Source organism: Thamnophis sirtalis, unplaced genomic scaffold (genome assembly GCF_051295495.1).
Source record: "Thamnophis sirtalis isolate CommonGarterSnake01/CBP01778 unplaced genomic scaffold, rThaSir2_p1.2 scaffold_19, whole genome shotgun sequence".
NCBI classification, from domain to species: domain Eukaryota; kingdom Metazoa; phylum Chordata; class Lepidosauria; order Squamata; family Natricidae; genus Thamnophis; species Thamnophis sirtalis.
In genome coordinates, this window is record NW_028261399.1 from 550,588 (window position 1) to 572,354 (window position 21,767).

The 21,767-nt window shown below is 47.2% G+C and overlaps 1 protein-coding gene across 1 annotated transcript in view; it reads right to left on the reverse strand.

The window, feature by feature from the left end:
• LOC106552698 (gonadotropin-releasing hormone II receptor-like) overlaps positions 1–21,767 on the reverse strand; it is a 31,818-nt gene that overhangs the window by 4,928 nt on the left and 5,123 nt on the right. The window contains exon 2 of the mRNA XM_087703065.1: positions 312–1,250. Coding sequence (XP_087559191.1) covers positions 312–863 — 552 coding nt within the window. The 5' untranslated portion in view covers positions 864–1,250. The remainder of the gene's footprint in view (positions 1–311; positions 1,251–21,767) is intronic.

The following is a 21,767-nucleotide window of genomic DNA, read 5'->3' on the forward strand; positions in this document are numbered from 1 at the left end:
TCACTGCTATTAAGCCTGATTTCACCCAGTTTCTATAGGTGTCCTTTTGGTTTTTCTTGCCTAAGTATCAGACTTGACTTTTCTCTACACTGAATTTCATTTTGTTAGATAGATATGGGTTCTACTCCAAGGTGGGTTCTGGCCGCCATTGCTACCGGTTCAGTAGTAAAAAAAATTCCATATGTGCAGAACAGAAAACCAAGATGGCACCACCGAGGATAGAACTGGTACAGTCCCGTGTCCACCGGAGTTACTACCTATTCAGCTGAACCGGACTGAGTAGGTAGGAACCCACCTCTGGTTCTACCTACCTGAGGTACTGCTAGGAGGAAACTGAGGGTCCAGGCCACACACAGCATTGCCTTGTTCTTCCTCTTAGCTCTGCTGACCCTCAGCGGGTGCAAGATGGCTGCCCAGCGGTCCAGGCTGATGGCGACCGTCACAAAGGAGCAGGCGTACATGGCCACCAGCTTCAGGAACATCAAGGTACGGCAGGCCAGGTCGCCGGCATACCACTGAACGGTCACATTCCACACGGCGTCCAGCGGCATCACCAAGAAGGTGACCAGGAGGTTCGCCGCAGCCAGGTTCATGAGAAGGATTCGCAGATGCGGCTTGCGTTGAAACGTCTTGGTGACACTCCGCAGCATGGAGAGGTTGATGCTGGTGGAGCAGAGGAAAAGGAGCACTGTGAGGGCCACGCGGATTTTGGCTGCCGTGGAGAAGGTGGGCAGTTGGGAGCTGCTCCGGGGACCCTCACTTGGGCTGAAGGTCCCATCCATGCTGTTGGATCTCCCATGGTCCCAGAGAGTGGCGTTCATTGGCTCGGCCAACGTCAAGGCTTCCCAAGAAAGGAAGAGCATCCTTCGCCAGAGAGGTCCATCAGCTGGACCAGGGCCTCCCTCCCAAGAAGGACCCCCTCCGGTTCACTGGGAACTCCTATTTCTCCAAGAGCTTGGAAGAAGCAGAAGGACATGGCTTCCTACTCAGAAATAGCTGAGGTTAATCTGATAGGAGTCCTTCTTAAAGCTGGTAATTATTTGGGGGGGTCACGTTGATCTCCCACCAGAAAGTTGTCCTACTCGGAAGACGTCATGCTTTCTTTGGGATGCTGGGTCTCCATGGCGAAAGGGAGGCACCTTAGTCCACATCGGTGGCTGGGAACAAAAAAACAGTCATGGGTGTGCCACAGTTTCGACTTCTTTTGGTAGCAGCCATCTTCACGGGGGTCCTGAGTCCAGGCGACACACCTGCAAGGCAGTGGGGGGGTTTCAATTTTTTTAGACCCTCTTCTGTAGGCGTGGCCTGCTTTGTGGGAGTGGCTTGCCGGCCATGTAACTGGGTGGGAGTGGCTTGCCAGCCATGGAAGTGGGGGGGGGGGCGTTGCCAGCTTGTAAAATGTGGTGAAACTCACTTAACAACGCTCTTGCTTAGCAACCAAAATGTTGGCTCAGAAACTCTGGCATTTGAAGCACGCAAGTCTTAAAGCTGTCAAGTTACAAGACCCTTGCACGCCTTACCCTTTAGGGAAAAAAATCCAGGGGTGTTCAAACTTGATAGCTTTAAGACTTGTGGACTTCAACTCCCAGAATTCCTCCTCCAGTCATGTTGGCTCAGGAACTCTGGCATTGAAGTGTGCAAGTCTTAAAGCTGTCAAGTTACAAGACCCTTGCACCTCTAACCCTTTAGAAAAAAAAACCCAGGGGTGTTCAAACTTGATAGCTTTAAGACTTGTGGACTTCAACTCCCAGAATTCCTCCTCCAGTCATGTTGACTCAGGAACTCTGGCATTGAAGCATGCAAGTCTTAAAGCTGTCAAGTTACAAGGCCCTTGCACCCCTAACCCTTTAGAAAAAGAACCCCCCAGGGGTGTTCAAACTTGACAGCTTTAAGACTTATGGACTTCAACTCCCAAAATTCCTCCTCCATTAATGTTGGCTCAGGAACTCGGGCATTGAAGCATGCAAGTCTTAAAGCTGTCAAGTTACAAGACCCTTGCACCTCTAACCCTTTAGAGAAAAAAAAAAACCCAGGGGTGTTCAAACTTGAAAGCTTTAAGACTTGTGGACTTCAACTCCCAGAATTCCTCCTCTCGCTCTTCATCTTGATGATGTGCGGACGGTGGGGGGAGGGAGCTGGAACCGGTTTTAAACAGCATGGTAGATTTGTGGAAGCTTTTCTATAGAAGAGGTTAGAACTGGCAGGAGCCCACCCCTGCTGCAAGGGGACAGAAGCCAGCTCTCTTTCACTTCATTCCACCAGCCCACCCACCCATATTTCCAAAAATGTCAAAATGCAAAGCTGGGGTGTTTTCATAACTCTGAGCACTCTTCAGCTCCGGCCACTGTGGCAGGGTGTACAACAGGGGTGTCCAACCTTGGCAACTCCAACTCTCAGAATTCAGCCCTAAGTTTCTATGATTCTATGACTACAGGTAGTTCTCAACTTATAACAGTTCATCTAGTGACCAGTCAAAGTTATAAGGGTGGTGGAAAAAAATTGTCATGATTATTTTTCATGCAGGATGACCAAGGGAGACTAAAAGGAGTTCATGGCTTCCATGACAGCCATGGGCTTGACCCAAGTAATCCAGGGTCTGACTCACTCGGCGGGTCACACACTCGACCTCGTATTTCTCTCGGAGCAGTGGAGTTGTGATCTTGGTTTGAGGGGTAGTGAGATCTTGCCCCTGTCATGGTCAGACCACTTCCTACTGAGGCTTGACTTTCGGAGACCAATCCCCCACTGTAGGGAGGAGGAACCGATTAGGTGGTTCCACCCCAGGCGTCTTATGGATCCTCAGGGTTTCCAGACGGCGCTTGGCGTTATGCCTGATACTCTCGCCTACAGTCCGGTGGAGACCTTAGTTGCTACTTGGAACTCGGTAGCGTCTGAGGCTCTCCACCGGATTGCGCCTTTACGGCCGATCCGCAGCAGTGGATCCAGGAGGGCCCCTTGGTTCACCGAGGACCTCCGGGAGATGAAGCGCCAAAAGAGACGCCTAGAGCGCCGCTGGAGGGCCAGTAAATCTGAGTCAGACTGAGCACTTTTGAAAACCTGCATCGGAGCATATCTATCGGCAATACGGACAGCTAAGAACAATCACATTGCCGCTCTGATAGCGTCCGCTGAGTCACGCCCTGCCGCCTTGTTTAGGGTGACCCGCTCCCTCCTAAGTACGAGGGTTGCGGATAACCCTTTACAAGGTAGAGCAGAGGAATATGTCCAGTTCCTCGTGGACAAAGTTGCTGGGCTTCGGATAGACCTGGACTCCAATTGCGCACAGCCAGCCAGGGTACTGGGGGAAGGTCTTGAACAACATCTCTGGACTGACTTTCAACCTGTTGCTCCTGATGAAGTGGACAAGGCCATCGGAGCGGTGAGTACTGCCACTTGTGTACTGGACCCGTGTCCCTCCTGGCTGGTTGCGAACAGCAAGGAGGTGACGCGGAGCTGGATTCAGGCGATGGTGAGTGCTTCTCTTCGGGAGGGCTTCTTCCCACCGGCACTGAAGATAGCGGTGGTGAGACCCCTCCTGAAGAAGCCATCGTTGGACCCAGCTAGTTTGAACAACTACCGGCCAGTCTCCAACCTCCCTTTCATTGGGAAGGTTGTTGAGAAAGTGGTAGCCTCTCAGCTCCGACGGTCCTTGGAGGAAGCCGATTATCTGGACGCCTTTCAGTCGGGATTCAGGCCAGGCTACAGCACGGAAACCGCTTTGGTCGCACTGACCGATGATCTCTGGAGAGCCAGGGATGGAGGTCATTCCTCCATCCTAGTGCTCCTTGACCTCTCAGCGGCCTTCGATACCATCGACCATGGTATCCTTCTGCGACGGTTATGAGAGGTGGGAGTGGGCGGCACCGTTCTTCGGTGGTTCTCCTCCTACCTCTTTGACAGGTCGCAGTCGGTGTTAGTTGGGGGAGAGAGGTCAACCCCTAGGCCCCTGAAATATGGGGTTCCTCAGGGTTCGGTCCTATCCCCCCCTTCTGTTCAATATCTACATGAAGCCACTGGGTAAGATCATTCGACGGCACGGGATAAAATACCATCAATATGCGGACGATACTCAGTTGTATCTGTCCGCCCCATGCCAACTCAGTGAAGCGGTTGACATGATGTGCCAGTGCCTGGAGGCTGTCAGGGTCTGGATGGGAGTTAACAAGCTTGTACGGGAGAGAGAAGGCGGGGCTTAGCAGTGAGAAGATGGACTTTCAGGCACTTCCTGAATGACCATCTATACCGGAGTCTTTTTTGGAGGATTCTTTTGAATCTAAGCTGTCCCGAAGAGACAGTGACGTGGGAGGAACTCCGTGGTCCCAGAGGTGTCCGCAAAATCTCTGGGAACCTAAGGAAAGCCTTCCTAATCCAGTGGCTTCCGGATCGGCTAAACATTGCCGACTGTAACTGCGAAGACCCAGAGAGAGAGCAGAATATGAGCAGGTCGTTTGATGTGAGTTTTAAATCCTTTTTTTTGTTGGAAAGAGAGCACCCTAAATTTGGAAACTTAGTTTAAAATAAGGCTGAGAAGTGAGAAAAGCGGCGGAGATAAATGTTTGCCATTTGGAAGTTTATTTTTCTGTTCCTTTTTTCTAATTCCTAAGCCGGGCTGGACTTTCCTGTAAGTTGAATCGGCTTTTTGCATTCCTTCTCTTTGTTGTCGACACCTTTAACTTTGAATTTATTGGGGCACTAAATCTTAAACTTAAAGTGCTTTGAAGATTGGTTTTTTTTTCTTTGGCTTGCTTTTCTTCGTTGCCTTTTAGCCCTTTTGAGGTTTGTCTTTTTTTTTTTACAATTAGTAATTAACAAACGGAATGGACTAAAACAAGTTGTAAATTACAAACTACAAGCCAACACTGCCATCTTGTGGACTTGAACTTTGTTATTAAAATCCCCCCTGTAATGTACTTGATTTACGTGTTTACGCAGCTGGCAAACTGAGATAAAACAGCAAAGCTGACCGTGACCTTGAAGAGACTCTTATCTTAGGGGGGGGAAAAAGAGTCCGGGAAAAATCATTTGTTTTAGCTTGTTGGCATCCTTTCATCTCCCAACACCATTCTCATATTACCGGCTGTGGAGATATCGACACCAAGTTTTTCTTTTTTGATCATCACCATCGACCTTTTGATCTTTTACATATTTTTTTTTCTTTCTCTTCTCTGTTTTGATTTTTTTTTTAACCTCTGGATCACCTCTTGACTATCTACATTTTTTCTGCTTCTTTCTTTTCTCACTTGTAACTGAAGCACCCCTTCTCCCCTTTTTGGAGGGGGGGTATCTTCCTTTTTTTTTTATTACTATTTCATACTCTCTTACTTATATATATATATTTTATTGCACTCTACTGCATTTCATCCTTGAAACAAAAAAAAAAACTTCCTCTTCTTTCCTTCCTTTTCTTTCCCTTCTCTCTTTTCCTTCCTTTTTTCCCTCCCCCCTTTTCTTATCTCCCCTCTCCCTCCTCTGTGTACTTTACGTACTTAATCCACTATACTTATAACCCTCTACCCTCTAATACTAATTGGCTATGAGTAGAAAAGCAGTTGCCCCTGGCTTTACATCAACCCCTGCCCCCTCACCTGCGGGAGGCCAGAGGACAACACAGATGACGTCTCATCAGGAAAAAGAGAAGGAAGCCAACTTTGAAACACTTATACAAATGATGCAGAAAATGCAAGCAGGAAACGATACCCTTGTAAAAGCAGTAGGTGGAAGTGAGAAAGAAGGGGAGATAGGGAATGGGAGCTGCAAAGAAAAACGAGAACCTAGATCCACTAGAGCAATAAACCCTGTATATAAAGTATAAACATGGAAGAAAGAAAAATGATTACAATTAACATTAATGGACTCAATTCGGTAGCTAAAAGGAAGAAAGTATTTCATAAATTAGAGAAGTTACAACTTGACATAATTTGTCTGCAAGAAGTACATATCCAAAAGAAATATGAACATTTATTAACTCAACCAAAGCTTGGGAAAATGTTTTCATCATTGGCAAATTGTAAGAAAAGAGGAGTGGTCTTCTATATTAAAGGCAACATCCCAACAAAAGTAGTATACGCAGAGGAAGAGGGAAGAATTTTGATGGTGGAAATTATGGACACCAAAAAGACACTCCTAATTGGAATCTACGCCCCTAATGAAAAACAAGATGAATTCTACAAAAAACTACACAAAAAAGTTTTGGAACTAGACTATGCTGATATTTGTATGATGGGAGACTTTAATGGCATTGTGAATCCAAATATGGACTATAAAACACATAAAACAAAAAAATTAAACAGGAAGCCTCTGCCAAAATCTTTTTTTAGGATGACAGATGAACTAAATTTAAAAGATATATGGAGAGAAAGAAACGTTAAAAAAGAACAATATACCTTCTACTCAAATAGACTTTCTTCACTCTCCAGAATAGATATGATATGGGTTTCAGCGGACCTGAGCTCCAACATAAAAGAAATTGAGATCGAAGCTAGCACCTGGGCGGACCATAATCCAATTTTAATTAAATGGAAAGGACAAAGGGTAAGATCTAGATGGACACTAAATAACACTATATTGAAAGAAAAAGAGTTTGTACAAAAAATGGAAAAAGAGCTAGTCCTTTTTTTTAAAGAAAATAGGAAAGAAGATACGTCATCCCAGAATCTCTGGGACACAATGAAGGCTGTTATTAGAGGTTTGACAATAGACTACACAAGGAAGAGAAACTCCAAAAAAAGACAAATGCATAAAGCTTTAGACAATGACTATAAAATACTTGAAAGAGATCTACAGAGAGCACCACAAAAAAAAGATGTTAAAATAAAGATGGACATAATTAAACACAAAATGGACTTATTAGAAAAGGAAGAACTGGCACAAAAAATTAGAGGTGCCAAACAGAATTATTTTGAAAATGCGAACAAACCAGGCAGGTGGTTAGCATATAAGATGAAAAAAGAGAGAGAAACAAAGATAATACTACAACTAAGAGACAAACAAGGAGAAATTCAATACGGAAATACCGAAAAGAAAAAAATTATACATGATTACTACGTTAAACTTTATGAACAAGAGAAGGTGGAGGAGGGACGAGTTAAAAAGTATCTACAAGATGCCAATCTCCCCCAGGTACCAGATGAAACTAGAACAATGTTAGAAAGTAAAATAACAATGATGGAGCTAACAGAGGCACTTAAAAAACAAAATAATGGGAGAGCCCCAGGACCAGATGGTCTACCCGTGGAATTCTACAGAACATTTGAAGAAATATTGACCCTCCCACTCCTACAAGTCATGAATGAAGTGATGACTGAGAACCAAATACCGAAGTCATGGTCAGAAGCGTATATCACATTACTACCCAAGGAAGAGACTGATTTAACACAAATCAAGAATTATAGACCAATCTCTTTATTAAACTCAGACTACAAGCTATTTGCATCTATACTAGCTGAGAGACTTAAAAAATACTTAAATGGCTTCATCCATTCAGATCAAAATGGCTTTTTACCTAAAAGACAAATCAAAGACAATATGAGAATAATTTTGAATACCTTGGAATACTATGAGGCCCAGCCAGAAAAACAATTGGCACTGATGTTCCTCGATGCGCAGAAGGCCTTTGATAATGTGAATTGGCAGTTTATGTTTTTGCAACTGGAACAGATGAACTTTGGCAAGAAATTCACTCAAAGTATACGAACGATATACCAGAAACAAGTAGCAAAGATAATGGTAAATGGAGAACTAACAGAACCGATTGAAATAAAGAGAGGTACAAGACAAGGCTGCCCACTATCTCCGCTACTTTTTGTCCTAACACTAGAGGTCTTAAATAGAAAGATTAGAGAAGAAGAAGAAATAAGAGGAATGAAAATTAAGAGAGAAGAGTATAAACTGCAAGCGTTCGCAGACGACTTAGTTTTCATTCTTGAAGACCCATTAGAAACTGCACCCAAATTGTTAGAAAGAATAGAGGAATATGGAGAAGTAGCAGGCTTGAAAATAAACAAAGATAAAACAAAGATCATGACAAAGAATATCCCAGCTACACAAAAGGATCAGTTGTCAGAAATGTTGCAGATTCAAAACACAAGTAAAATTAAATATTTGGGGATACATTTATCACCTAGATGTAGCACTCTTAAAGAGGATAATTATACCAGATTAAAACGACAAATAGCAATCGATTTGGAGAAATGGGGAAACTTGCATTTATCAATGATGGGAAGAATTTCTACAATTAAAATGAACATTCTACCTAGAATTTTATATCTGTTTCAGACAATCCCAATTAGACTGGGTAAGGATTTTTTTCTAGACTTAAATAAAATAGTTTTGAAATTTATTTGGCAAGGGAAAAAAGCTAGAATAAAGCTTAAATTACTACAAGATGTTAGATCAAGAGGAGGTTTTGGTTTACCCGATTGGGAGCTATACTATCAGGCAGCAAACCTGATGTGGATTAAGGAGTGGATATCATTAAAAAACTCTAGATTATTGAACGTAGAAGGTCATGATTTGCTGTTGGGATGGCATGCCTTCTTATGGTATAAGGGAACTAAACCACATGGTTACTTTAGAAGACATTATATAAGGGAGGCATTGTTGTTAAATTGGGAAAAGATTAAAAAATTACATTATTTAAAAATTCCAGTCTGGACATCAACAATTGAAGCATTCTCGTATCCGATAATACATAAAAAGGAACAAACAGTTAGATATATAGAATTACTGAATGCAGAGGGTGAGCTCAAATCTAGTCAAGAGTTGAAGCAAGAAGGGATGGAAATGAACTGGTATTCATATGTACAGATACAATCTAGATATAATGAAGATAGAAAAACTAAAGGTCTATATAATAAAATGACTGAGCTAGATAAAATTCTAACAGGTACCGATGAAAAAGTAATTAAAAAACTATATGGATATTTATTGGAGTTTAAATTGCATGAAGAACAAGTTAAAGAAACTATGATTGCTTGGGGGAAAAATTTTAAGTATGGGATTGATTTAGAGAATTGGCAGAAATTGTGGTCTCAAAATTACAAAATGACAATGTCTACTGCATATAGAGAAAACTTGTATAAGATGTTTTATAGGTGGCATCTACCCCCGACCAGAATCGCAAGAATGTTTAAGAATAAATCAGAAAAGTGTTGGAAATGTCACCAGATACCTGGCTCATACTACCACATGTGGTGGACTTGCACTGAAGCCAAAAGATACTGGACTAAAATCCACATGTGGTTGGAGAAAATGATACATAAACAAATAGACTTTAAACCAGAGGTCTTTTTATTGGGAATTTTACCAGAAACCTACAACAAAGACTTAAAATATTTGATTGTAAATGTTGTAACAGCAGCCAGAATTGTATTTGCAAAAAACTGGAAAAATGAAACAATACCAAAAGAGGAAGAAATCATTCGAAAAACAATGGACTGTGCCGAAATGAGTAAATTGACATTTGAAATTAGAGAGCAAGAGGATGAACAATTCTATAAGATATGGGACCTGTTTTATCAATGGCTAAGGGAAAAAGAACAAAATTTTGGAAATGAAAAATGATATACTTATGCTTTAATTGGAAAAAGTAAATGATGATATAATTATGCTGTGAAATAATTCAACAATGATATAAGGAAGTACTAATATAAGGTCTGGTGATATAATGTATAAGGTTAAGAATTTATTATAATGATATTTCGCTGCTGATAAGGTAATTCTAGTAGGGGAACAAATGAAAACTGGTATATATAGGCAGCGATGCCTTGTTGAACAATGAAGGAATAAGATCTCTGTTTGAAGGTATGAAATGCAAGGTTAACAATGAATAGAAGTATATTCTCTGGGGGAAAACAATGCTAATGTTAACTGAATATATATGGTAGAAGGAAAATGAGACCTTTAGTTACATTAGAGGAAATATCTGAGATGGTAAACATTATTTGAAGATGTAGATGTTAAAACAACCGTAATCAAACGACATGATGCATGTGATGATGGTTTTTTTTCTTTTTCTTTTTTTGTTTTTGTTTTTGTTTCTGTTTTTTTTTGTTTTTTTTTTCCCCTTCCTTTTTGGACCTTTTTTGTCCTTTTTGGCCTTCCCCCCTCCCCCCACCCTTTTTTTTTTCTTTTCCCCTTCTCTTTTTGAACTTTTTTTTTTTGTCCTTTTTGGCCTCCCCCCCCTTCCCCCACCCTTTTTTCTTTTTTTTTTTGTTCTTCCTCTCTCCCTTGTTTTACTTTGTTGTTTTTTGTTTTTTAAACCCTAGCTTATTGTGGTGCTTATTAAATATACAATAGAGAGATACGGGATGCATAAACTTAGTAGGGATGCACCTGTGATTAAACGACATATTGTATGTGAAGATGGGTTTTCCCTCCCCCCCTTTTTTTCTCTCCATCCTCTCCCTTTCCCATTGTTGTCTATGTAACAAAAAAATAAAAATAATTAAAAAAAAAAAAAAAACAAGCTTGTACTCAATCCAGACAAGACCAAGTGGCTGTTGTGTTTCCCTCCCAAGAATTTGGCCAGTATTCCATCACTCAGGCTGGGGGGTGAAAATTTGCGCCCCTCAGACAGGGCGCGCAACTTGGGAGTCCTCCTGGACCCACAGCTGACCTTAGAACATCATCTGTCAGCTGTGACCAGGGGGGCATTTGCCCAGGTTCGCCTGGTGCACCAGTTGCGCCCTTACCTGAACCAGGAGGCACTCGCGACAGTCACTCACGCCCTCGTGACCTCAAGACTGGACTACTGCAATGCGTTCTACATGGGGCAACCTTTGAAGAGTATTTGGAGACTACAACTCGTCCAGAATGCAGCCGCGTGAGCGATTGTGGGTGCACCTCGGTACACCCACATTACACCTATCCTCCGCGAGCTGCACTGGCTACCGATCGGTCTCCGGATACGCTTCAAAGTGCTAGTCGTAACTTATAAAGCCCTTCATGGTATTGGACCTGGGTACTTGAGAGACCGCCTGCTGCCAATTACCTCCCATAGACCCGTTAGATCGCACAGGATCGGCCTCCTCCGGGTTCCGTCTACCAGCCAATGCCATCTGGCTACCACCCGGGGGAGGGCCTTCTCTGTAGCAGCTCCGGCCCTTTGGAATGAACTCCCCGCAGAGATTCAGACCCTCACCTCTCTCCAGGCCTTCCGGAAAGCTGTCAAAACCTGGCTGTGCCTGCAGGCCTGGGGTTGATGAGTTTCCCTCCCCTCTCGACTTGTATGGCTGTATGACTCTTGTGTATTTTAATTACATGTATTGTGTTTGTATCCCCTTTTCCCCTTTTGAGTTGTTCGCCGCCCTGAGTCCCTCCCGGAGAAGGGCGGCATACATAAACTAAATCTTAAATCTTAACATGAAAGAGCTCAGGCGAGGAGCAAGAACCACCCGCTCCTGATCCAAGAACACGGAGAGTGGAGAGAAGGCGAGAACAGCACAGGCTGACCAGGCTACTCAGGAGGAGAGCGCCCACCCCTCTTCACAAGGCACACCTGGGGACTGAGATGTAAGGAGCCGCTGTGGGAAGGGACATTTGTCGGGAACAAACGCTGAATTCCTGGAGTGTTGAACTTTCCTGGATTCCTTGCATTCTTTCTAGATTTCTGGATTACTTGCCGTGCTCCTTTGCTTCCTGAACTCCTCAACTTGCCCTGCTGGATTTATTGCTGTGCAGCCGTGGTGTTCACAACGCTGGGCTGGACTGTTTGCAGCCAGAGGTTGCTTGAGGTGTGTGTGTGTGTGTCAGTGACGTGCAGTCAGGGGAGGCAGGGGAGGCAGAGCCTCACCATTGTCATCATGAAAAGAAAAAAAAAATGTAAAAGGAAAAAGGCTGAGGTAGTTGCTGCCGGAGTCATAGTGGATGACTCTGCTTAGTGCTTAACTGTTTAAAAAAGCCTCTAAAAAGTGCTCTCTACAGGAGGAGGCGGGAGAACCACGTGCCTCATTTAGTCTGACTTTATGATCACTCGAGCAGAGTTAAGCAAGGGTTAAAAGCTGAAATTTTTTTTATGTAGACGAGGCACGTGGTTCTCTTGCCTCCTCCTGTAGAGGGCGTTTTTTTAGAGGCTTTTTTAAACAGTTAAGCAGAGTCATCCATTGGGAACTATTTATTTATTTATTTATTTATTTATTTATTTATTAAATTTTGTATACAGCCCACTCTCAAAAGAGACTCAGGGTGGTTTACAATAAAAGGGAGGGGGGATATATAAAAAAATAAACAACAGTTTAAAATTACACAACAATCACAAACCTGAAGTGGGGCTGGACAACTCAGGCCTGCCGGAACAGCCAGGTCTTAGTCGCTTTGCGGAAGGCCGGAAGGGTAGTGAGGGTCCGGATCTCAACGGGGAGATTGTTCCAGAGGGCCGGAGCTGCAACAGAGAAGGCCCTCCCCCGGGGTGTCGCCAGCCGACATTGTCTGGCAGATGGGATCCGGAGAAGGCCTAGTCTGTGCGATCTAATCTAAGGTGACCAGACGTCCCGCTTTTGGTGGGACACACCCGCTTTCCAATGCATTTTCCCACGTCCTGCCCGCCTTTTTAAAAGGCACGCTTTTTTGGGCGCTCGCAGCTCCTGCCCATCAGCTGCTAGCTTGCTGGGCTGGCTCATCATTCTGTTTTCTATCCTACCAGATGAGCCAGCCCAGCAAGCTAGCAGCTGATGGGCGGGAGCTGCGAGCGCCAAAAAAAGCATGCTTTTAGCCTTTTACCTACTACCTACAAATTTAAGCCAGCCCAGCCTGCCGCTCACTGATTGGATTGGCCTGGACTCCAGCCAATCAGTGAGCTGGCTGGGATGGGAAATTTTCAGCACGCTTGCGCGAGTCTCCATTTCCTTTCAACAAAAGACGAAAGAGGTTGCAGCTGCGCTGACTGGTGAGTAATCTAATTCTAATCGAATTTTCCGCTCGCCGCGGCAGGAGGAGAGGGTGGGGGCAGCTGCAGCCGCCCGCGGCAGAGAAGTTCCACGCGGTTCAGGGGCTCCCGCCGCCCGGCAGAAGCCCCTGGCCTGAACCGCGTGGAAGTTGTCTGCGGGCGGCTGCCCCCTCCTCCTCCCTGTCCTCCTGCGGCCATGAGGAGTAGTCCATTCGTGCAGAAATTGCCCGCCCCGGCTGAGTGAATTGGGATCGCCTGTGGGTGTGAGGAGTCCTCGCGGCCGCAGGCAATCCCAATTGAATTCACTCAGCCGGGGCGGGCAATTTCTGCACAAACGGAGTATTCCTCGCGGCTGCAGGCGATCCCAATTCACTCAGCTGGGGCGGGCAATTCGTGCAGAAATTGCCCGCCCTGGCTGAGTGAATTGGGATCGCCTGCGGCCGCGAGGAGTAGTCTGTTTGTGCAGGAGTCCTCGCGGCTGCAGGCGATCCCAATTGAATTCACTCTGTGCGGGCGGCTCGGCTGCCCCCTCCTCCTCCCTCTCCTGCGGCCGCGAGGAGTAATCCGTATGTGCAGGAGTGCTCGCGGCCGCAGGCGATCCCAATTGAATTCACTCTGTGCGGGCGGCTTGGCTGCCCCCTCCTCCTCCCTCTCCTCCTGCGGCCGCGAGGAGTAGTCCGTGCAGAAATTGCCCGCCCCGGCTGAGTGAATTGGGATCGCCTGCGGCCACGAGGAATCCATTTGTGTAGGGGTCCTCGCGGCCGCAGGCGATCCCAATTGAATTCACTCTGTGCGGGCGGCAGCCGCTGCGCCCACAAGGAGCTGCCTCTTTGTGAATGGGATCGCCGCCTCCGAGAGCATGGGCGCAGCGGCTGCCGCCCGCACAGAACATCCTCTCGCTTCCGGGGGTCCCGCCGCCCGGAAAGTTATGGAAAGTTATCTGCGGGCGGCGTCCGTTCGTGATTGGGATCGATCGCCGGGGCAGCCTCTCGCTTCTGGAACTTCCTCTCACTTCCAGGGGTCCCGCCGCCCGGCAGAAGCCCCTGAACCGCCGCGGAATCCGTTCGTGAATCAAAATGGATCCGCGCGGCAGGAGGAGAGGTTGGGGCGCTGCCAGCCGCCCGCAGACAATTTCCTCTCGCTTCCGGGGGTCCCGCCGCCTGGCAGAAGCCCCTGAATCGCGTGGAAGTTATCTGCTGGCGGCGTCCGTTCGTGATTGGGATCCATCGCCGCCTCCGAGAGGGTATACAGAACACTATTTACCTAAATGTGCATATATACAGTTTAGTATTTTAGCATTTATTTTTGAAAAAAATCAAACTCCTAAATCATGGTGTATAGCTTATTGCTCCTATCTTGGACATATTTTTTCTGATCAAACATTTGTGTTTACTGGGGTGGTGCATAAAGCTGAAAAGAGTTATTGTTTGTAATTTTTCTACATTATTTTGCTGTTAAAGAAGAGTTTTCTTCTTGGGGATAGATATTGATGGAGATTTCTTGTGCCATTAGGAATTGTTGCAAAGAAAAGATAAAGAATCTTATGGTGTGATATTGGTGAATTTTTTTAAAAAAATAGTCTGTGTTGTCTTTCTGTCCCAAATAGTTAAATATAATTTCATTATGAACATCTGCAGGGTTTATGGGATTCCCATAATATGGGAGAGTCATGCCTTTGTAGGTCATATTTGCCCATTTGTGGTTTTCTGTCTCATCTGTGAAATTCACAACCTTTTATTTGTTATGTTCTGAATTTTTCTCTTTTTAGAAAGTGATAAGAAATCTACCTGCAATTTAATCTTGACCAGGCATCCTGACTTTTAAGAAGTCACTGACATGCCAGTTTTAAAATTGTTTTTTTTCTTGATAGTTAAGGTCAAAAATTTAAACTTGCTGTCACAACTTTGAGCAGGGTGTGAGATTGTTGATGTCCATTTTACTGTCTTTCAATAACTGTATAATGTTCCAATCAAGCCTCAAATTAAGATGTTACCAACTAGTATGTGAACTACTGGAAAGATTGTGTGCCTATAGAGTTAAGAGTAAGAGTTTCATTTCATGCATCAGAAGGCTGTATAGCGTAGAGAGAAAAATATGTTCAAAACATTACAGTTGTATGTGTTAGCCGCCTGAATCTATATTACTGTCTTTGTTTTAAAAATTTTCTCTCAGGATCCCAAAATGGTATTTGTTTGTATGGGTTATATTTATCAATATGTATTGCTTAAATATTGAAATCTAAGTATTCACTGCTACTGTGGATTCTCACAATTGTTTGATGGGATTTCAACATAGGCTGGCAAATTTGAATTTTGAGTACCCTTGATTGGGTCTGACCCTCTGGACTCCAAGGAGAGATTTTAAGAAACACTGATTTCTTTTGCCAGGTAATATGTAATAGGTTGCCACTGCAAGTGTATTTGAAAAAGATAGCTTACTCTATGGTGTTGTTTTTTTATTTTTATACTGGAATTCTTCATGAAAAAATCCAAAAGGATTTACAAAAGAATAATAAAATATCTCTTCAAGAAAACAATAAAACTAACAGTGTCAGTGAAGATAATATAGAAAAGCAAGGCATAATTCATTTTTAAAAAGCAGTCTAAGAGGGAGGTTGTCCTGAAGCACATGTTACTCTAGAATTGCCTTGGGTGAACAGGCTTGATTTCAGCTGTTCAAACAAACCAATGTGTAGAAAACAGCTACACATTTCCTAATTTATTATTAAATAATTTGTATTCTATCAGGGGCTTTCAGCAGTTTACACCAACAAAAATGCCAAATAAAATTATATTATTATAAAATCATTGTAACAATTCCACAAAAACAATAAAAAGAAAATCCAGTGATAAAACCATATTAAATCCCAATGGCTCTAGATTCTAGAAGACAGAATAATTTGTACAGCCTTCCTGAATGGACAGCAGGTTAGGGCTCCCTGCTCTGGAGGAGGTTTCCAAAGGATGGGCACCAGCTGAGACCTTCCTCCTGAGAAAGCCCTACCTTTGTCATGAATGGGATTACTAGCAGGGCCTCCCCAGAAGATATTTAAAGCTCTGGTAAGATAGCTTTGAGGGGGGTGGTCTTTAAATATTTGGACTTTAAGCTGATTTTGGAAAATCTGTAAATTTTAAAGCACAAAACTGCTATTGGCTTGTTTCCAGATGAGTCATTTACTGTAAGGAGTATAGGCTCAATGTATTTTAAAATAATATTTTATTTATTGTGCATATGATTTTTTAAAATAGTGGTATTCTGTGTTGATTCTTTTTTTAAATTGTCTTAGACTATTTAAAAAAAGATTCTATCCAAAATAAATTGAAACAAGCCATTTTAAAAATTTCTATGCACAATACTTTGAAATGGACTCAGGAGTCATGATTGACACTGAGTGAATTTGCACTTTTAATAATCAGGAAGATACAATGGCATTGAAAAAAGTGACTGATGACCATTTTCTTAGTGACTTAGCGACCATTTTCACACTTAGCGACCGTTGTGGCATCCTCATGGTTACGCAATCAAAATGTTGATGTTTGGCAACAGATTCGTATTTCTGATGGTCGCTAAGTGAGGAGTCTCGAGGAGGGGGAAAACATTTAGTGACCAAAGTTACAATGGCATTGAAAAAAGTGACTGATGACCATTTTTCACACTTAGCGACCGTTGCGACCATTTTTCACACTTAGCGACCGTTGCAGCATCCTCATGGTCACGTGATCAAAATTTTGTTTGGCAACAGATTCGTATTTATGCTGGTTTCAGTGTCCTGGGGTGACCTTTTGACAAAAAAAATTTTTTTTAATCAAGCCCCCCCCCCCCCCGGTCAAGGGCGTCCCTCTTTTCCAATCTGAAAATCTGGTCACCTTAATCTAATCGGTCTTTGGGAGGTAATTGGCAGGAGGTGGTCTCTCAGGTAGCCAGGCAGCAGTTAATCCAGCCTGACCTCAGCAGCTCTTGCCTTTTTCCTTTTACACTTTTACATTTTCATCATGGCAGGCAAGAGCAGAGTTGAAATCCTCTGTGATTGTGAAACAGCTGGAAAAGGTATGTGGGTCGGAGCGGAGGGAGGGGGAGGAATTCAAAATTAATGTAATTTGTAAGTGTTAAATCTTCATGAGCCTTGTAAAATAGGCTCAGATAGTTAATGTTGCTTCAGCACTTTCTTGGAGGCCAGCAACAGCCTCCTGCGTCCTGATTGGCCAGGACGCAGCAGGAGGCTGTTGCCGGCCGAAAGTTACCTTTAATTGGACCAGGGACTTGACAGCAGTTGCTGCCCAAGTCCCGGGTTCCTATTGGCTGTCTAGTTAATATAAATACCTTGGCGCGCACCGCGGCCATTTGAATCGCTGTCATAAGTTGCCTGTTAATAAAGAAGTTGTTGCTCACCCTGGAGTCGCGTCCCTCCTTCCAGACCTCAATACTGGCGACGAGGATGGGATCAGCGATTCCGCGACGCTAGGGTGAAAGAGAGAGAGAGAGGCAGTTAGCTGCCGCCACGCAAGACCGGCAACGAACACTGCTGGGAAGAAGAAAAGAATTTTTTTCCCCTCTTCTCTCCCTTCATCCATCTCTGTCAAGATGACTTCTGCACTTCCTCCATTCGCCCCCTTTGGTTCTGCCGGAGAATCCTGGGAGGGTTTCATGGAGAGGTTTGAATGCTACTTGATAGCTTCAAAAAATCAGGCACAGACTGAGGAAGAAAAGTGCAGCTTCTTCCTCTCCTGCTGCGAACCCACAATGTTCGCCTCTGCAAGAGCCCTGGCCGCCCCGAGGCCAGTGTACAAGCTGGGGTGGGACGAACTTATGGCAAGACTGAAAAATCACTACGCTCCCACCCCATCTGTCATCGCACGCCGTTTTGCTTTTCGCCGCCGGGTTCAGAAGAAAAACGAATCCATAAGTCAATTCCTAGAGTCGTTGCGCATGGTGGCCGCTCAGTGTGACTTTTCTAATTTAGAAGAGAATCTGGTGGAACAGTTTGTGTGCGGGGTCCGCGACGTCAACCTGCGGAGCCGCATGTTGCGAAACCACCATATCACCTTGCTTCAGGCCGTGGAGACTGCCAGAGCAGCCAAGCTCTCGGACCAGTCCACAGCCGATATCGAGCGGCTACAGCTTGCTGCGCCGGACCGGCCACCTCCGGAGCCACCAACGCAAACCCATATGGTTGATGACGAGCTGCCTTTCGAAGACCCGGAGGAAGATGTTGTGGGACAAATGAGGGCACAGCCTAAACGAAAGCCTAAGCCGCAGTCAGCAGCACAGCCCACTACGAATGTGCCCTGCCGCGGTTGTGGCGGCCGTCACACCCGCACGGCCTGCCCCTTCCGCACCGCTATATGTCTTAGATGCAAAGGGGAAGGCCACCTGGCTAAAGTCTGCAGGGCCCTCCTGCCGGCACCGTCGTTCCTGCAACCTACGGGCCGGTCCCAGGCGCAGCCGCGCCGCCAGCAGCCGCGGCCCGCTCGGCGGGCTGAAGACTGCTACTCAACCACTCAGCCGAATGCTTCTGACTGTTTAACTAACCAAGCCGCTGCGGGAGCCAGGAAGGTCGCAGCCTCCGTCCAGCTGGAAGGTCAGCCTTGCCGGATGGAGGTGGACTCCGGCTCTTCCCGGTCTCTCCTGCCCTGGTCCCTTTTCTCCCGTCTCTGTCCAAAGGTTCCCCAGAGCCACTTGCTGCCCTCTGAGGTTTCCCTGCGGGGCTACCAAGGGAAATTAATTCCCACTCTGGGCTCTTTCCCGATATCAGTGTGCTACGGGCCATTCCGGGGGAAATTGCCCATCCTCATTGTTAGGGACGACCTGCCAGCTCTCTTGGGCCTAGACTGGTTCCCAGCCCTGGGATTGTCCATTGGGGGGGTGCATCGGGTTGTCCCTTCTTCAATCGAAGACATATTAAAGGAATTTGCTGACGTCTTCGATGGCCAGCTGGGCTGCTATAAAGGCACCCCCATCTCTTTAAGCCTAGATCCTCAGGTTGCTCCCATTAGGCTGAAAGCCCGCAGGGTGCCCTTTGCCTTGAGGGCCAAGGTTGACGCCGAACTTGACAAACTTTTGGCGCAGGGAGTCATCGAGCCCGTAGACCATTCTCGTTGGGAGACACCCATTGTCCTCCCAATCAAGCCGGATGGGTCGGTGAGGATCTGCGCCGACTACAAGTCGACGATCAACTTGGCCCTTCAGGCAAACCCCTATCCAGTCCCTGTAGTGCAACACCTGCTCCACTCCCTGGGGCAGGGTTGCACGTTCGCCAAACTGGATATGGCGCAGGCCTATCAACAGCTCCCAGTGGATGACGATGCGGCGGCTGCCCAGACCATCGTCACCCATCGTGGGGCTTTTCGTTGTCGCCGCCTTCAATTCGGCGTTTCCGTGGCCCCGGGGATCTTCCAAAGCCTCATGGAGCGGCTGCTCCATGGGCTACCGGGCGTTGTACCGTATTTCGATGATGTTCTGATCGCTGCTTCCAGCCGCTCAGAACTCATCGAAATACTCAGGAAGGTCCTCAGTCGTTTCAGGGGCGCGGGCCTAAAACTTAAACGCAGCAAATGCTCGTTTGCTGTCCCTAAGGTGGAATTCTTGGGCTTCATGATTGACGCCCAAGGCATCCACCCCACCCCTTCAAAGGTCGCAGCCATTAGGAACGCCCCGGCACCCACCTCCAAGGCAGAGCTGCAGGCGTTCCTAGGGCTCCTGAATTTCTACGCCCCTTTCATACCTCACAAGGTGTCACTAGCCGAGCCGCTTCATTGGTTGCTCGACCGATCCGCGGCCTGGCGCTGGGGGAGCCGCGAAGCGCATGCGTTCGCGGCTGTCAAAGAAACTCTGACCTCAGCGGCAGTCCTGATTCAGTACAATGACAGGATGCCACTGACGTTAGCATGTGACGCCTCCCCCTACGGAGTCGGGGCGGTCCTGAGCCATGTCCTCCTGAATGGCTCGGAGGCCCCGGTGGCCTTTTATTCCCGGACACTCTCCTCGGCGGAGCGAAATTACAGCCAGATCGACAAGGAGGCTCTGGCTGCAGTGTCCGGGATTAAGAGGTTCCATGACTACCTCTATGGTCGGCCTTTCACTCTTGTCACTGACCATAAGCCACTCCTTGGGCTTCTGGCAGGCGACAAGCCGACCCCCCCCATCCTCTCCCCCCGCATGACGCGATGGACGGAGTTCCTCGCAGCGTACTCGTATACGCTGCAGTACCGTCCGGGCAAGCAGCTAGGGCATGCTGATGCCCTGAGCCGCTGCCCCTTGCCGGAGACCGATACCGCCCCTGTGCCCAGCCTCTCCATTCTCACCATTGCATCTTCCGGCCTCCCCATCTCTGCCACGGATGTCGCGGCCTACACTAAGGCCGATCCAATCCTCTCCCAGGTCGCTTCCCTGGTGTTGAGGGGATGACCCACAGACAAGGTGGCAGAGGGTTTCCGGCCCTTTAAATCTAGACAAGCGGAGCTCTCCCTCCACGGGGGGTGCCTCGTTTGGGGGGATCGAGTAGTGATCCCTGGAGCACTTCGGCCACAAGTTCTGTCTCTGCTCCATAAGGATCACCCCGGCATAGCGCGGATGAAGGCTCTGGCCCGTAGCTATGTCTGGTGGCCATTGCTGGACTCAGAGATAGCGGCCTATGTAGGCCGCTGCACCCCATGTCAACAGTCCAGGCCCAATCCCCCCGCTGGGCCTGCTCGTGAGTGGGAGGCTCCGAGAGGCCCATGGTCACGCCTCCACATCGATTTCGCTGGGCCCTTCCACGGTCAGAATTTCTTGATTGTGGTGGACGCTTACTCCCGCTGGGTGGAGCTGGTCCTGATGGGCTCCACCACGGCCGAGAGGACGGTCCGGGCCTTGAGAAGGCTATTCGCAACCCATGGGTTGCCGGACCTAGTAGTTTCGGACAACGGGCCCCAATTTATGTCCACCACATTTCAAGAGTTCCTGGCCGAGCAAGGGATCCGGCATGCGCCCATAGCCCCGTACCACCCGGCCAGCAACGGCCGGGCGGAGCGGGCGGTCTGCTCAGCGAAGGAGGCCCTGGGCCGCATGGACCGGGGCGACTGGCAGGAGAGAGTGGCGGCTTACCTGCTAAGCCAGCATTCCACTCCCTGCCCTACAACCAACCGAAGCCCCGCGGAGCTCTTGATGGGCCGGCGTCTGCGGACTCCCCTGGACAGGCTTCACCCGCTCTATTCAGGGGATCAGCCGAGCAACCTGGGGGTTCTCCCTCCCCGTTCGTTTAAACTGGGGGACGCAGTCTGGGCCCGCGCTTTCTCAGGGGCTACGCAATGGGTTCCGGCCACCGTAACCGCCCTGACAGGCCCCTGTTCTTTTAGGGTCGGACTGGCTGACGGATGTCAATGGAGGCGCCACCTGGATCAACTAAGGAGGCGCCTCCCGCCACCGGCCGGCAACCCGGACTCTGTTGAAGACAACACCGCCCTACCGGGGTTGCCGTTTGAGGCCTTTGCCGAACCAGGCCTCGCCTATCAATTGCCAGAAGCTCAATCCGACGAATCGCATCCTCGGGCCTTCACCACACCAGGCTCGGCCTACCCGAGCGCCCCCTGCAGGGAGCACCAACAGAACGCTGAAGCCGCCGCAGAAAAGGCCCCACCTATAGCTCCAACCTTCCCCAGTGACACTCCTCCCAGGCCTAACTCTGTTGTTATGGACGCGCCACCTCGTCCCAGCTTACCATTGTCGTTGAGCCCGCCTTCTGGGCCTTCTCGAGAAGGTGTGCCTTGGAGCTACACCCCCTTCCGGGAGGAGCTACTACAAGCAGGTCCACCTCCGCCGACGACTCCTGTAGAACTGCGAAGGTCGGGGCGGGTCCGGTGCCGCCCCGCCTATTTACAGGACTACGCATGCTCCACCCGGGGAGCAT